This window comes from Trachypithecus francoisi, unplaced genomic scaffold, assembly GCF_009764315.1.
Source record: "Trachypithecus francoisi isolate TF-2019V2 unplaced genomic scaffold, Tfra_2.0 Lachesis_group14, whole genome shotgun sequence".
NCBI classification, from domain to species: domain Eukaryota; kingdom Metazoa; phylum Chordata; class Mammalia; order Primates; family Cercopithecidae; genus Trachypithecus; species Trachypithecus francoisi.
The window spans coordinates 58,132,532-58,149,072 of record NW_022681459.1 but is presented as its reverse complement, the minus strand read 5'-3'; the positions used below and the strand labels follow the sequence as shown (position 1 = coordinate 58,149,072).

The 16,541-nt window shown below is 57.9% G+C and overlaps 1 protein-coding gene across 1 annotated transcript in view; it reads right to left on the bottom strand.

The window, feature by feature from the left end:
• SULT4A1 (sulfotransferase family 4A member 1) overlaps positions 1 to 16,541 on the bottom strand; it is a 37,428-nt gene that overhangs the window by 5,818 nt on the left and 15,069 nt on the right. The window contains exons 2-5 of the mRNA XM_033233689.1: positions 9,800 to 9,930; positions 8,020 to 8,100; positions 6,958 to 7,084; positions 3,189 to 3,283 (exon numbers count right to left, since the gene is read on the bottom strand). Of these exons, the coding sequence (XP_033089580.1) occupies positions 3,189 to 3,283; positions 6,958 to 7,084; positions 8,020 to 8,100; positions 9,800 to 9,930 (434 nt within the window). The remainder of the gene's footprint in view (positions 1 to 3,188; positions 3,284 to 6,957; positions 7,085 to 8,019; positions 8,101 to 9,799; positions 9,931 to 16,541) is intronic.

Below are 16,541 nucleotides of genomic sequence, written 5' to 3'. Positions count from 1 at the left end.
CCGGCGTGATGTCCATCTCAGAGGAAGGGGCGTTTCTGCCAGGCCACGTCCAGCAACGTGTCACGGGACACTTGCTGGTTATGAAACCCAGCGGGAATCAGGCAAGGCGCCCAGGTCAGCTGGCAGGGGACGGCCCACTTCACCACTCTGAGTCGCACATTCTCCATCTGGAACTAGCGACGGGGCCGCAGCAAGAGGCCGCACACCATGGGACAGAGCCAGCGTGTCTGGGTTGTGCCTCCACACGGGCAGGTACCAGCTGGCCACACGGTTACAGTCAGGGCACCCCGTGACTGGTGAGAACACCCTGCGAGGTGACTGTGAGGATGAAGTGGGGATATACCCGGGGTGCCTGGCACAGTGTGCGGCTCGTGGAAAAAGCCCCCTGGAATTGTGGTCAGTGGAGCACAGGCGGTGAGGGCTCTGGCAGGAAGCACTCCCTCTCAACCCCGGGGTGAGAACTCACGAACCCACACCCTGGAGACAACCATGCTCACTCAGGGGTAGTTTTCTAGAGTAAGATGTAAACAATATTAATTCCTAAAAATGTGACCTAACCTCTATTAAAACAATCCATTACTGAGGTTCCTAAAAAAAGAATAAACCCATGCCAATTAGAAGGCGAAACGCGGACTGTCCCAGGGATGCCACTGAGTCACTCAGACCAGCTTTGGTAGAAAATGAAGTCCTAGCACTGACCCTGGCAGCTCTTAAAGGTCCAGGTAGGGCTGGTGGCCTTGACCCTGATGGACTGAAAGCAACAGGTCTCACAACTTTCACTGCGGAGCCTGGAGGGCAGAGAAGGATGAACCTCCCTTTAAGGGCTTGGAATAAGGTGTGTGTTTGGACCTTAAAACTTCAGCCCGTCATTGCTGAGGACACTGATTCCTCAGGAAGAAACTGCTGACCCGGCAGCCGCCCCCCAGATGTGTGGGCAGCTGGCCAGGCGGGCACTTTCCCTATTCACCTTCTCATGTTGGGGCCTCACTGGCCCTGGGCAGTGCATGTCCAATGCCATGTCACTGTGGCAAAATAGTGACCAGCTGACAAATGCACACCCAGGGCCCCAGAAATTCCACTCCTGGGTATGGGCCCAATAAGCACAAACACTGACGTCCACCAGGACTCCAGAACATCCACGGAGGCTTTATTCATGACCACCCCAAAATGAAAACGGCCTCCACGCCCAGCAACACTGGATGGGTGAAGCAGCAGTGGCATATTCGTGCTGCAATGGAGCACGGACCACAGCACAGGAAAGAACGGAGCTCCGCGCCACGCGGGTAGAGGAGCCTCACCGTCTACACAGAAGCCAGAGAGCAAAACACATGAGAGTCCCACACCCGACAGGTTCTGAAGAGGCAACGCCAAGCTCCGGCGAGGGAGATCAGAGCGCAGTGGCCACTGGGAAGCAGGGGTGTCAACTGCAAGAAGCTGGAATGTTCTGGATCTGGAAGGTGGCTGCCCGGATGTGACAGGTAAAAGGCTGTCAAGTCCCACATGTGTGCCGAGTACACCTCACTGTGCATGACACCTCCACAAAAAGGCACACACCAGGCAGGCCCGTGCCAGGCCTGCACGCAGGTGATTCTCACACAGTCCTCCCAGCCATGCAGTGACGGGGGTGCTGTCACCTCCCCACTTTACAGAGGCTTGGGGTGGTCAGGACTTTGGCCTGAGCAGCCAGTGTCCAGAGCCCGTGTTGTTCCCCAGCACCACAGGAAACCACAGCCAATGGCTTCATAGAGGTCAGCGGCAGGACCAGGGTTCCGACCTGCTTGGGCCACATCCTCATCTCTACTACACTGTTCTCTGGGCATGAACAGGGACCCTAAATGTGGCTCTGTGTCAAATTGTGTGGACAAGAGGCAGACAGGTGGGAGGCCCACGGAGCATCAGACAGGCTTACCCAGCAGTCGGCTCTGTGGTGCATGTGACCTTGGACCGCCGCATGACCTCACCCTTTCCTCACCATGACACAGAGCCATGGTGAGGACCCATTTGGGAAATCCACAGCACGCGCCAGCCGGCAGCAGACCCGCAGACCGGGTCCCTCCTGCACACCGAGCAAGCCCTGAAAGGCCACGCTCCGCAAAGGCTGACCTGGCCCATGCTGACCACAGGCCCTGGTGCGAGAGCACAAAGGAACCCAAGAGTAACTGCAGCAAATGCAATGCACACACCCGCCCCAGGGCCACAAGGCACAACCCCTATCCCAGAGCCACAACACACACCCCCCACCCCAGGGCCACAAAGCACACCTCCCGACCCTAGCACCACAAGGCACACGCCCCCACCCCAGCGCCACAAAGCACACCTCCCGACCCTAGCACCACAAGGCACACGCCCCCACCCCAGCGCCGTAGGGGACTGCGTGTGGCTCTGTTCACAGCCAGGTCTGGAGTCTTCCTGCAGGTGTGGGGGAAGCACAAGGCCAGCCTTCCTGCCCCTGGGCTTCTGACCTCCAACCCCAGCACTGGCTCACCCTCCCCCACACCCAGCTCTCCTCTCTGTCTTCCGGCCAACCTCCTCCCTATCCCAGCTCCCACGCTGCTACTCAACCTAAACCTGCTTGTCTGTCAGCCACTGGCACCAGCAGCCCCACAGCCTGGCCTCGTCTGTCCCCTACACCAACATGGTTTCCAGCAACCTCACGGTCCACACCTGCACCCTATCCTCTCTCCTCTTTCCCATGGGCCAGGCCACAGGTGTCTCCTGCCTGTCCTGCCACTGGAAGCCCCTCTGCCCAGGCTCCAGCCCCAAGCCCTCCTGCCTCTGCCTGGACTAAGACCTTGTCCCATTAGTTATTTCAACCCCTCCCCCAGCTCCTGCCTCCTCTGCAACACCTAGAAAATGCCCAGTCTCTTCTGTGGTGACCCAGGCTCCGCAAGCTACTAGCTGCCTCGTGTCTCACTGCAGACACTGGCCTCTCCTCAATGTCCCATCAACCACCACTGCAAAGCACTCCAAAGGCCCCCTGATAAGCCAAGCCCCAGTCCCCTCCCCACGCCCACCTTCCTGGGCTGCCCCGCCCCACCTCAGGCTTTGATAGGCTGCTCCCCACACCCCCAACCCCCCTTCCAGTCCCCAAACCGTCCCGCCCCCTCCTCTGTCCCTCCTCAGACGCCTCCTCCTCCTCCCTCGCGAGGGCCAGGCACCCCAAGGACAGCTGCTCCGGCAGCACTCACCCGATGCATGTCTTCATACTTGAGAAAAAGCACGTTCGAGTCCATGCGGTGCTCCCAGAACTCCTGCACGTGCTCAAACCAGGAGCCATAGCCCACTGCGGAGACAGGGGACAGGGTGAGCCACACAGCTGGGCAGGAGAAGCATGCACGTGGGGCGGTCCCCACCCCACAGGGCTGCCCTCCTGCCGCCCAGCAGCCGTGATGAGGACATCGTGATCCCTGCAGACACGTCCGGCAAAGGCCCCCGAAGCACTCACGTCCTGAGCCATCCCAGCCCCCCCGCCTTCAGCACACCTTGAAGACCTGACCATGGGGGTGACAGCCTCTGAGGTGGTCCCTGTGGTACCTGGCAGTGGACCGCAACAGTGCCCGTTACTTTATTCGCTTAACAAGTGGTCACCAGGAAGCCCTGGAACAAAGTCCAGAGGAACTGGGACAGGGGCCACTAGGTTTTGCTAGTGGGGACAGGGTGGGGTGTAGGAAGTTGTAGGACAGATCCAGAACATGGGGCTCTGCTGGGCAAGAGGACCACAGGCAGTAGCCTCAGCAAATCGAGGAACTCTCCATGGGAACTGAAAGCTGAAGACGGGCAGGGAGTCCTGTCCTGACCTCCAAGAAGCCAGCACTCCTGCACCTACACCTTGGCCCTGCGCTTCCTGCGTGGCCTGCGCTGCCTCAGAGCCCCTGGTGTGCGTTGGGGCACATAGCCAGGGACCAACTCATGGGGTCTCCAGCCTGCTTTGCAGTGTTCTTTATAAAAGCTATGGATCTTCCTCTGCCTGTCGCATGCAGTGGCCACCACTGTAAGGGTTTCTTCCAAAGGGACCTCCATATGACAGAGAGCAAGGCGTCAGTTAAGGATCACCGGGCAGTGGGGGCTGACGGCGCTGAGCAGCGGGAAGCAGCCCAGCCGGACGAGGGGCGCTGGCTGTAGAAATTCCTCTGCTGGGCCCTGCCCCCAGGCCGCCTGCAGGATTCCCAGGGAGGAGCGGCACCCACACCCCACCAAAACCTCCACTTTCTGTGGAATAAAGCTGAGTCCCAGAGAAGGGAAGAGACTTCCCCAAGTCACCAACAGGTCAGTAATCATGGGGGCCCAGACAGGGAAGCCCAAGTCACCTGACTGCAGGCCCGTCAAGGGGAGCTAAGTCCAAGCAGATGAGCCCCTGGGGCAGAAGGAAGAGTCGAATGGCCCCGTGAACATGGAAGGTAAAGACAAACCCCACTTCATTCCGAGGAAGAATGCACCAAGATGTCAAAAACACATCCTCACGACATGGAGATGCATGGGGAACATGTGAGGACCCTGGAAGATGCAAGGCATGAAGGATGCACACGTGGTCCTGCACTGAGGCGAGGGGCAAGTGCACCGGCCCCCGGCGCAGGAGTGGGGACGGGAACCAGCTGCAGGGTGCTGGGTAGAGAGCCTTCCCACCAGAATGCCTGAGAGGAGGGAGGACGCCAGGCCCCTCCACGCTCTTCCCTGGGCTCCACGCTGCTTTGTGAAAGGGAAGGGAACCTGTCTACACAGCGTCCGCACACTGCAGGCATCGCAGGGACCCTGCCTACACAGCGTCCACACACTGCAGGCGCCGCAGGGACCCTGCCTACACAGCGTCCGCACACTGCAGGCGCCGCAGGGACCCTGCCTACACAGCATCCGCACACTGCAGGCGCCGCAGGGACCCTGCCTACACAGCGTCCGCACACTGCAGGCATCGCAGGGACCCTGCCTACACAGCGTCCACACACTGCAGGCGCCGCAGGGACCCTGTCTACACAGGGTCCGCACACTGCAGGTGTCATAGGATGCCTGTCACGGGGCATCCTCCCACTGCAGGTGTCACCTGCCTCCAGGGCCCTTTGCCCTCCAGCCTCGCAGAGTTGGTCGCCATCCTCAGGCCCAGTTGTTTATGCAGGTCCCTGCTGCCATCGCCTTGTGCTGCGGTCTCTGAGTCCAGCCTGTCTAGACATGGTATGCTTTCAGGGTTCCCATGCATATTAGTTTCCAACGTCTTCAGGACGTCAGGCAGGGGAGTCCAGCAGTCCTCAGTATGTGCATGCTCACTGAGTGACTGTGAAGGATGGAGCACGGGGGTGCTGAGTGGGCCTGTCTACAGGGTTTGCTGGGACCAAGGCACGTATGTGGGACCTTGCACCCAGTGGAGGACAGGTCTGTGATTGTGGCAACATGGAGAGGCCTATGTTAAGAGAACTGCTAACTGCTCTGGCCTGAGCAAGATGTTTGTAGCCTCTTCCATAGCCTCTTCCACGTGCTGGTCTGAATGTGGGCATGGCCCACACTCGGCAGAGAGGACAGTCCATGCTGAACCCTAGGAAACAGCTTCAGAAGTCCATGAGTGTGTTGCTCCAAATGCCTGGTGGACCACAAGGGCAAGTGCCAGGGCGGGGAGGCCATGGGAAGAGAGGCTGGACAGAAGGTCTGGAACAGGCTCAGGGGGCTTCAGGGTGCGGGTGTGGGGTCTCCTGCCCCTTGCAGGCAGGGCCACTTCTCAGCAAGCACAGTGGAAGGAGAGGTTCAAGGGCTGGAAACAATCGTTCCAGGGTTGTGAGGCCCTCGTGGGTTTTTAAACTGCAAGCAACAGAGTTGGCCTGTGGCGCCCTGCACCGCCCCGCCAAGAGGCCCCCTTCAACCAGGCCTGGCGGCAGCTCCAGCTCCACTCCCTAAGTTCCACTTAAACTCAGGGGCATTACGTTCCAGGATCTCTGCGACATGATTCATCCTAATCTTGTCACACAATTCCCCTATAGAATCCCTGATAAGTCACACTGAACAGTGCGGCTCAGCATCACTTCAGTTGGAAAATAAAATAGAAAGTGTATTTTCAGTCTTGGGGAGGGATGAGTCTCAGTGTAGATTTAATTAAAGTGCAGCTTTTATGACACATTTCAAAGCTCCTCTGCCTGCACACCCTACACTGCTCACTTCTGTCCCAGGACCCCCAAAAGCCATGGCCGGCCATGGAACGCAGGAGCAGAACTGCACTGAGGAGCTCCTGCCACCACTCCCAAGGGACAGGCAGCCCAGCAGGGCAAGAGAATAAGGACTGGGAGCGAGTGGGACCGAGACAAGGGGCCTGGTCCTGCCTTCCCTGAGTGCAGGGCAGGGTGGAACCCAGCCTCACTCCTCTGCAGGGGCTGGAACGGAAGCCAGAGAACAGCACCCAGCACTGTCGGCCCGGCTGTCCTCCTCCCTGCCTCCCAGCAGGCGCAAGTGTACCCTGCCCCGGTGGCTTGCCTGTGCCTGAGGTTCAGCCCGGCTGTCCTCCTCCCTGCCTCCCAGCAGGCACAAGTTTGCCCTGCCCTAGTGGCTTACCTGTGCCTGAGGTTCAGCCAAAGGCCCATGCCTGTCACACTTAGCTACAGTCTCCACTCCAGCCCCTGTCACTAACAGCAATGATACCTGGGCCTCCATTTTTACTGTTTTCATTCTCTCCCTGTTTGAAACCCAGGTAGGAAGGAGGGATGTTTTAACTGGGGAACTTCTCAGACACCCCAACAGTGTGGTATAAGAGAAGGGCTCTGGGGTCAGATGGACCTGCTCTGACACACACCAGCTCTACGGTCTCAGCCACGTTCATGACGCCCTCAGCCTCAGTGTCTTCATCTGTAAAGTGGACCGCGGGCCTGACCTACGTGGTCCCTGTCAGAACTGGAGACCGTGCTAGGGAAGCACCCAGCACCTGCCAGGCCACCCATGACAACAGACGGCTCCCATTCTAACAAGCCGCCAGGCTGCAACACTCACGCTTATCATTCATAAACCTCCGGCAGAATTCCTGGAAGGTGCCTCGGTAGCTCATGGTCCGCAGAGAGCGGTGGAACTGGTAATAAGACACCACCAGGTCCTTGGGGTTGCGAGCCATATAGATGACCTGTGGACGACAGGAGCGGGGTGAGTCCATGTCTCCTTTCTTCCCAGGCAGGGCTGCCCCGACACCCACCAGTCCCCCTGAACCTGCTGGTGCACCTCACAAACCAACACTCGCTTCCAACATCCAGTTGGGGCCCATGTGCACAGCCGCTGGTGCTGCTGCTTCGCCATTTCAGCAGAAAGGGGCCCTGTCCATGCAGTAGTGCTGGCCAGGATAATTACTTGAGTATTTTATTTTTGTTCTCTAGAAGACAGAAAACTTGCAACCCTGATCCCGGTGGTAAGAACCACAGGCCTCTGGCCGGGTGCGGTGACTCGCATCTGTAATCCCAGCACTTTGGGAGGCCGAGGCAGGTAGATCATCTGAAGTCAATAGTTCAAGACCAGCCTGGCCAACATGGTGAAACCCTGTCTCTACTAAAAATATAAAAATTAGCTGGGTGTGGTGGCAGGCGCCTGTAGTCCCAGCTTACTCAGGAGGCTGAGGCAGGAGAATCACTTGAACCAGGGAGGCAGAGGTTGCAGTGAGCCGAGATCGCGCCATTGCACTCCAGCCTGGGCGACAGAGTAAGGCTCTGTCTCAAAAAAAAACAAAAAAAAACAAAAAAAAAAACAACCCACAGGCCTCGGCATTTGATGCAACTGAAAAACAAACAGAATTCGGCCCAAAGCAGGCACACGCTGGGATTAAGCTGGCCACAGCCATGTTCGATTGTGAGGTAAAAACCAACCCAACATTAAAAACTTGGGTAAAATGCTAGAGACACATGACCCAAGACGGCCTCAGAAGGGACCTTCACCTGTGGGGTCCTTGGGAAGACAAGGTAAGGACCCGAGGCCAGGTAAGTGCCAGGGACCTGCATATGTGTTGCACAGGGGCCTTGGGCTCCTCTTGGTGGGGACTCATCTCGGGAGGCAGAGGGAGTGCCAGCTTACCTTGGAGTCCCCATTGTGGAGATCGGAGGGCAGAAAGCGGTAGGGCAGGTGGCTCTTGATGAGGCGGGGAGAGGTCAGTTCCTACGTGGAATCAGACAGGCAGGCAGGTCAGAGGAAGGGGTGAGACCAAGGGGAGGAGGGGGGCCAGAGGAGGAAGGAAAGGGTGGGGTTCAGGGTAAGTGGGGTTATCAGAGGGAACGACAGGGTAGTGGAGGGGCCAGGAGAGCAGCAGGGTAAGAGGGAGGAGTGAGGCCAGGGGGAGGGGTGAGGTCAGGGGGAGAGGGACCAGAGGACAAGGGAAGGGGTGGGGGCCAGGGGAGAAGGGTAGGAGTCAGAGGGAAAGGCGAGGCCAGGAGCAGGGGGAGGTCAGAGCAGGAGGAGGCAAGGCTGTCATTCCCTGGTCTCCTCTCCCAGAGACAGTTTCGGACCCAGCCAGGACAACCTCCCTTGTCAACTGAGACAAATGTTTGAGACATGAGCACACCTCGGCTGGGTGTCTCCCTGACCTCGGCCGGGGTAGTCCACCTATCATAGCCACAGACACAGGGTCTGCTCAGGGGGCCTGGGAGCTACTGCCCTGGCTTGGAGTGGTATCAGAGGGCAGCAGAGGCAGCAGGAGGCACCAGGCCCAGTGGGTGCTGCCAGACTGGCGCTGGACCGCACAGCAACCTGGCCTGATGCGCTCACTGCTTCCACCTGCCCCTCAGGCCTTTCCATCAGCAGCTAGGGTGGTCCTATAAACCAGTCAGCACCGTGCTCCTCTGCTCAGAGCCCATCTTCCCAGTTGCCCTAGGAATGGGCCCAGTCCTCATGAAGCCAAAGAGCCCGGGACCATTGCCTGAAACCCCCAGGCTTGCCTATCGCTCTGGAGGGCCAGGCCCCTAGCGCCGTGCAGTCTCTGTTCACCGGTCCCTATGCTCCTCTCCTCTTTCAGGACCCACCTCAGACATCCCCACGGGAGATGGCCGGTCCCCTCCTGATCTGCTCCCCTCCCAGCACTGATTGCTGTCTAGCTACTATGGCTTCCTGGGCTGAGAGGCCGGGCCTGATGCTGTCAGTCACTGCCACCCCCAAGGCCAAGAGCGGTGCCTTGAACGCGGTGGCCCTCGGCACAGCAGTACCGAATGACACCCAGATGGTTCTGCACGGACAAGGAGAGCAAGGTGACTGCTCAGGTCCGAGAGGCTGGGGTGCAGACAGGGGCCCTGGAGGGTCACAGGGGTCTTGTGCCATGCCACGGGGCGGGCGGCACTCTCAGAGCTGGGTTTCCGAATGCTACTCCAGGCATGGTGGAGGCTGCAGTTCTGGCCCATTCAGGTGTGAGGCTGGAACTAAAGAGGTGCAGCAGATGGAGTGGGGGGGCCTCTGGGTGTGTCTGAGGGGTGAGGGGGGCAGAGCACTGGAGTAACATTTATTTCATTCTTGATACCAAATGTTTGATGCAAACACATCCTACCCAGCTCCCTCAGAGATGGGTCCCCAGGGCAAAGCAAGCGGGAGGCCCAGGGCCTGCTCCCCCTGAATGGCCCCTCAGCCCCGTGCCCCCCAGGCACTGACTTCCTTTCCACCTCCCAGATTCCTTGACGCTGATGTGTCACCCACACCCTCATCAGGTTCCAGGTCATTGCCCGCTCAGGCCTGCCAGGTTCTCTCCCGGCTCTCTGGGGCTATCTGCTCTCCCCTAACCCACAGAGCCCTCAGGAGCAACTGTCAATCATCAGGGTGTAACTGCAGAAATACCCTAAAGAGGTGCTAGGACAGGTCCCACTGGCCTGGGTACCTTGATGATGTCCAGGCCCGGCTGCGGATACTCCAGGACTGGGAGCTGCTCGTCGATGTTCATCAAGCCGATCTCATCGGGGTCAGCACCCTGGCTCACCAAGTAGACCACCTCCTGCAGCAAGCTGGTGCCTGGAGGGGAGAAGCCCCAGCATGGGGTGCTCAGAGGAAGCCCAAGCGCTCGGCCCTGTGCTCAGGTCAACACCTGCTGCCCAAGAAGGGCTACTCGAGTCTGGGGGAAGAGGAGTGGGCCCTCACGGTCTCAGCCTGAATCCCCTGTGCTGGGTCATGGGCCAATTGGCTCTGATTCTCAGAGGAGCCAGGATGCTTCACAGAGCTGTTAGGAGAACAGAACAGAATAGAACCCAGCCCCTGTTACGGAAGTGGCTCAGGGGCTGTAACAGGTGGGTGACTTGGCCCAAGGCCTCCAGAGGCTGAACTCGGCAGTTTACACAGGAACGATGGGCCGGGGTGTAGAGGACTACGTGCTCGCAAACGAGACATTCCCGATAAGTCCTGCTCTTGCAAAGGAAGCAGGGCGTTCCTTCCCTGCAAACAGGGAGGACAAAGGAGCCAGTTGCAAACAGCAGACTCTGGGGGCTTGTTTATGTGTAAACATCTTGATAATCCAGAAAGTCGGGGAAAGGTCAGAAAAACAACACTGTGTCTTGTGACTTGGTAACATTCCACAAACGACTGTATAAAATAAAGCGGGAGCGTGTCGTTTCCAGCGGCCGCCGTGTTTGTCTTGTCTTGTGTTGTCTTGTGTGTTCATTCCTTTGTTTAGGAAACACGCGGACCCCAACACTGGGGGAATGACCCGCTAGCCAAGATGAGGAAATGACATCCGCCCAGTATCTACTGAAGGTATATATATATAGCCCATGATCCAGGAACTATCCTGGGGAGACCCAAGGGAAGCCAGTGCTTGTTGATCAGTACACAGGTTCTAGAACAATCTTGGCCACATCATTCATAAAGTCACTTGGAAACACAAATATCCATCAGCAATAGAATGAGTAAGTTGTGACAATCACCACGGGATACTAGACAGCAATGAAAAAGAATGAACTGCAGACACAGCACAGCCAAGCCCCACAGACAGGATGTGATGGAGTCCTCCCACCCCAAGGCGCTCTGGGGTACAATCCTGTATGTCCCATTGGTATGAGGTTCAAGAATGGGCAAAACTAAACTATAGTGACAGAAGTGAGAACAGTGGTTATATTTTGGGTTGGTTATTGATTCAGAGAAGGCACAAAGGTGATTCCGGGGTCTAGAGCTATTAACTAGGTCTGGTAGGAATTACATAGAAGCACGCTACAATATTATGATACATGCAGGTTTTCATCTATAGTCCCGGCTCATTATCCCCCGAGCCCTTATTACAGTCTTTCGTCATAACATTGGACCACTCCAAGCCTCAGAGGCAGGTCTTAGTATATAGTATCTTCTCTCTCTCTCTGACCTTCTCCTGCCCCCACCCCTTTCACCTGCTCCTTTTTCTCCCCAAGGCAGGACATACAAACTGAAAATATACTTGAATCTTCCCCTGCCTTTCTGTCTTGCACCTGGCCATGAAAAAATGCTCTGGGCTGGGCACAGTGGCTCATGCCTGTAATCCCAGCACTTTGGGAGGCTGAATCGGGAGGACTGCTTGAGGCCAGAAGTTCGAGACCAGCCTGCGCAGCATAGCAAAACACTGTCCCTACAAAAAATAAAAAATAAAAACATTAGCTGTGCATGGTGGCATACATCTGTAGTGCCAGCTACTCAGGAGGCGTAGGTGGGAGGATCGCTTGAACCCAGGAGGTAGAGGCTGCAGTGAGCTGTGACTGTACCACTACACTCCAGCTTGGGCAACAGAGTGAGAATCTATCTTAAAAACAAAAAGAAAAATTCTCGGACCTGCCTTGTCCGGCCGTGTGGGTCGTGAGACCCCCCGTGCGGAAGGGGAGGAAGGAACGTCACGCAGGCAGGCCGTGCTGGGCTCCCCCCTCCAAATGACCGTGGCAGGCTCACAGCCTTTTACCCAGTGCCATTTCCACATGCTTCCACCATGCCGAGCCAGTGAGGGCTCCATAAACGGCCCGAGAGGACAGGCTCTGAGGAGCTTCCACAGAGCTGAACACGTGGGGGTTCCTGGAGGGTGGCTTGCCCAGAGACGGCACGGAAGCTCCGCACTCTCCTCCATCCTCCACAGGCGTCTCTTCCTCTGGTATTCATCAGAAGCTTTTGTAACATCCTTTATAATAAACCAGGAAACGTCCTGAGTTCTGTGAGCCGCTCTGGCAAATTAGTTAAATCTGGGCAGGGGGTGTGCAAACCCCAATTTATAGCCAGTGGGTCAGATGCACAGGCAAAACAACCTGGGACTTGCGGTTGGCATCGGAAGTGAGGGTAGTCTCGTGGGACTGAGCCCTCGCCCTGTGGGATCTTGTGCTGGCTCCAGGTGGGCGGTGCTGGAATTGAACTGGACTTGGGGACACCCAGCTGGTACTGCTGCAGGACTGAGTGCCTGCTTGCTGGCAGGGAGAAATCCCCACCCCGTCCACCACAGGAGTCCTCTGTGTTGACTGTTGCGTGAGGGCAGAGGAAAAGCAGTTTGATGGCTTTTTTCCAACTCATATGCACGTATAAGATATAATTCAATTAAAAAGAGAAAAATCACCAGTGGCCTGGTCAGCATAACCTGCTCTCCTAAGACTGTGGGGAGATGCGGCCAACGGGAAGAGCCTGGGCAAGCACAGCGTGCCACGCCATTAAAGGCAGGGAGAGGCCTGCAGGGAACAAGGAGCTCGTGTGTGCTGAGGACACCCTGGCACTCGCTCACAGGACCACAGCTGCCCACTGGGCTACAGACCTGCTGACCAATTCTCCCTCCTCACAAATCAGCCACACAGCTTAGTAGGCCTCCTGCCTGGGTCTGGGAACTGTCGCTCTGGGACAAACAGCACCTTTCGCACTCAGGTTCGACGGCTTCCAGCCCAAAACCCTTCCGTAGCTTCCCACTGTTCACAAACTCAGGCCCAGGCATTCAACCGTTTACTGAGGCCCTCTGAGCTCTCCACACCTGGCACGGGGTCCAGGCTGCACCCTCCTGGGCGGGGCCAACCACAGCACTATCCGCTCAGCCTGTATGCTCCTCCCAGCCTCAGCCTAGGCAGAGCTGTCTCAGAGCCCCCGCCCCTCCCAGTCGGCCTTTTCTGATGGCCAGGATCACCTGCAGTGCGCACCCTGGGACGCATGGGACAGGCCCTCTCCTCCCTGCTACGGCCCGGGGGCAGCGGGCACTGTGACTGGCCCCACACCTGGTGCAGGCAGGAGGAAGCGGGGCCCCGCCTGGACCACACATGGGGCTGACCACATGCACTGGTGCCCTGAGTGCAGAGTCCCATTCGAGGACCCTAGGGCCAGGCAGGACAAACCAGGTGTGCTGGGACCAAGGGTAACTCCCGGGGAGAAAGGCGGCCCTCTGCACTTTCTCCAGCCTCTGGTCCCAGGCCCCAAAACAGCTCCAGGTTCTCAGTGATCCTCAGTCATCACCTTGTCTGACCTCCCAGAAGAAATGGGCACAGCTTAACCCACTGTGGTCCCTTCACATTAGCGGCTCCGGTTTCTGCCACTGGCTCCTCATCTTCCCACCCTGAACACAGTGACAGCCCGGAGTGCAGCCCCAGCCCCCTCTCCCCAGGCCACACCCAGGTCCACCCCTCCACACATCAGCCTCTGGGGCACATGCCCATGAACTCCAGCAGCTCACCCGCTGCCCAGCACCTCAGCGGGACCCAGCCAGCTCTGGGGGCAACGTCCAAGGCTGTCTCCTCCGCAGCCCCTGCAGCCCGTCTCAGCAAGCAGCCCCTCCAGCTGACAGGGGCTCGGGCCGCATGGTGGCCTCACTGTGGCTCACCCGCCTCCTCTCCTCTCTCCTTGCCTCAACTAGCCCCGCTGACCCTGCCATCTGATGTGTCCAGAGCTGACCCTCCCCCTGCGACATTGCGTCCTCACACCTGAGCTGCTTCCCACAAGGGCTCCTCCCTGGCTCTCTGCTGCCACCCAGCTCACTCTGCCTTCTAGTCCAGGGGTCCCCAACCCTCGGGCCATGGGTCTGTGGCCTGTTCGGAACCCGGACGCACAGGAGGAGGCGAGCGGTGAGCGGGCAGGCATTACAGCCTGAGCTCTGCCTCCTGTCAGATCAGCGGGAACACGAGATTCTCTATTGTGTACAAGAGCACGAACTCTATTGTGAACTGCACCTGAGAGGGATCTGGGTTGTGTGGTCTTCATGAGAATCTCATTAAACCCCGACGATCTGAGGTGGAGCAGTTTCATCATGAAACCATCCCCATGACCTGGGTCCATGGAAAAACTGTCTTCCACAAAACCAGTCCCTGGTGCCAAAAAGATTGAGGACCACTATTCTACCTCTGTTTTCAACCCAGTAGCCAAAACTGTGGCTTTAACATGGAAGTCAGACCCCACCACTGTCCACTGCCATCATCTGGAGCAGCTCTGCCTCCCGCAGAGTCAACGCAAGGCCTTCACCATGTTCCACTCCCTCACCACCTGGCTCTCCCCGGAGCTCCCTCCAGCCTCTGAGCCCAACCAGCCCTTCCCCAGGCTGCCGGCATTGGTGCCCCTGCCTGGAGCCTCCTCACTCCCTGATTCCTCCCTGCGCCTGCTCAGATGCCGCTCAGTCAGCACGGACTCCTTCACCAGCTATGGGTCTAACTCCTGCCCCTCGCCCTGTCATGTGGTCCCTCTGTGCTATCCACCTGCCCAGGAATAGCCTGCAAATTCCTTTACATGCTCTCTCCCCTCTCCACCTTAAGGACAGGGGCTGTTTTGTCTTGTTCTTTGCTGCACCCGGAGAGCCAGCACGTGGCTGTGCTCAATTCATATTTCCTGAGCGGACCAACAAACGCTGGGTGCTGCATAGACTCTGAGTAATCAGAAGGGGATGTGTTGGCCAAGGAAGACTTCCTGGAGGAGAGAGCTTTGGGGCAAAGGCACTGAAGGAAGGAAATGGCGTGGCTTGGTGATGGAAAACAAGCTCTCTTCAATACACAGAAAGAACTTCTCAGCACATGGACTCTCCCACCAACCTGAGTAGGAAATACAACCATCCTCATGGCAGACGAGGCTCCTAAGGCCAAAATGTGCCAAGGGCTACAGAACCAGAGTGTGGCTGACTTGCCTGTTCCTCCTGGTGAGGACCATCCAGCCAGCAGCTCGGGACAGCCGCAGTGAGGGGGTCTTTGTCCTTAGAAATCAGGCTGCGGGCAGCATCCCTGAAAGGGGCCTTCCCAGTGACATCTTCATCACCTATTCTTCACGTTCCCCACCCCTGCAGGCCCACAGGCCAACAACCCAGACAGACGTTCTCTGCACAGTAAAGTCTTCTTACATCAATATCAGCCACTTCAGTTCCACAAGTCCCATCCTCACCCCCATTAAATATTTATGCCAGAAGATCAGCCGAAGGAAGCTCTTGACTCGTCAGGTCCACCCGGCCCTGTCCCCGTGGCCCCTTCTCTCCAGCCTGCCACGTCCATTTCCTGGTTGAACACTTCCTAACCTTACCTTCTCCCGCTTCCAGGAGAATTCAACAGGAGGTCAACACGGGCATCAGGGAGAGAGAGTCAGCGAGAACACACCAGGAAACATGCAGGGAACAGGTCCCGGCCTTCCTAGGGCATAAAGCCAGCTGGCAAGATGTGATAACATGATCAAAGAAAAATGGTCATTATACTATCTGGTCACTTACCCCATTCCAGGCACACGTCTAAGCACTTTGAACCCAAGATCAAACCCAGCTTCAGAGTCAGACAGCCCTAGCTCTGCAAGGCCCTCTGCCAGACGCCAAGCTGTGGCACCCAGCACTCCTCCCACTGGTCTCTCTCCATGCTCCTGGTGGTGCCCTTGGGCATGGGCATGAGCCCTACACAGCCCCTCCACCCACCCTCGCTGTGGCCAACTGCACCCACAGGCTCCTGAGGTCCCAGTGATGCCGCCCTGCCAGCCCTCCACCCACCCCCTCTTCTCTGGCCAGCCTCCCACCCCCTTCCAAGCCCAGTGCCCCAGTGGCCCAAGGCCTGCAACAGGTTGCCCTCTGCCTGGCCAGCTCGGGCTTGCTCTGTGGGTCACTGCTCCCAGGAAGCCTTCCCTGACAGCACGCCTCTCGACCAGGTGCCCTTCCCTGGTCCCACGGAGCCCTGGACACTGTCCTAGCACACTGTCACACTGTGCCTGGCTGGGGCAAGCCCTGTGAGGGCAAGGAACTGGTCTTAGTCACTGTTTTAGTTTCCCAGGGTGCTGCCAGAGATCACCCAAAACTTGGTGGCTTGAAACAAGAGAAATGTATTCTCTCGCACTTTTGGAGGCCAGAAGTCCCAAAGTTGAGGTGTGGGCAGGGCTGCGCCCCTTTCTGGAAACTGAGGGAGAATCCTCTTCTGCTGCCCTCCCCTCCACCCACCTTGCCACCGCCCTCCTCCTTCCTGCCTGGCACTCCGACCCCAGCGCAGGTACCCCACCCACCCAGCGAGCCTTTCATTCACTCAGCAGAGGGCTCACTATGTGCCAGGCTCCAGGCTGGCCCAGGAGTCCCAGGAATGACGCCATCCCCGCCACCTTCCAGAAAATGGAGGTAGTGATGCCCTCCCTTCTTCACAGGGCTGCTGGGGCCAAAGCAGATGACGTGCAGAAGGGCCGCAACGTGACCTGCTCAGGCCCAAAGAGAACCA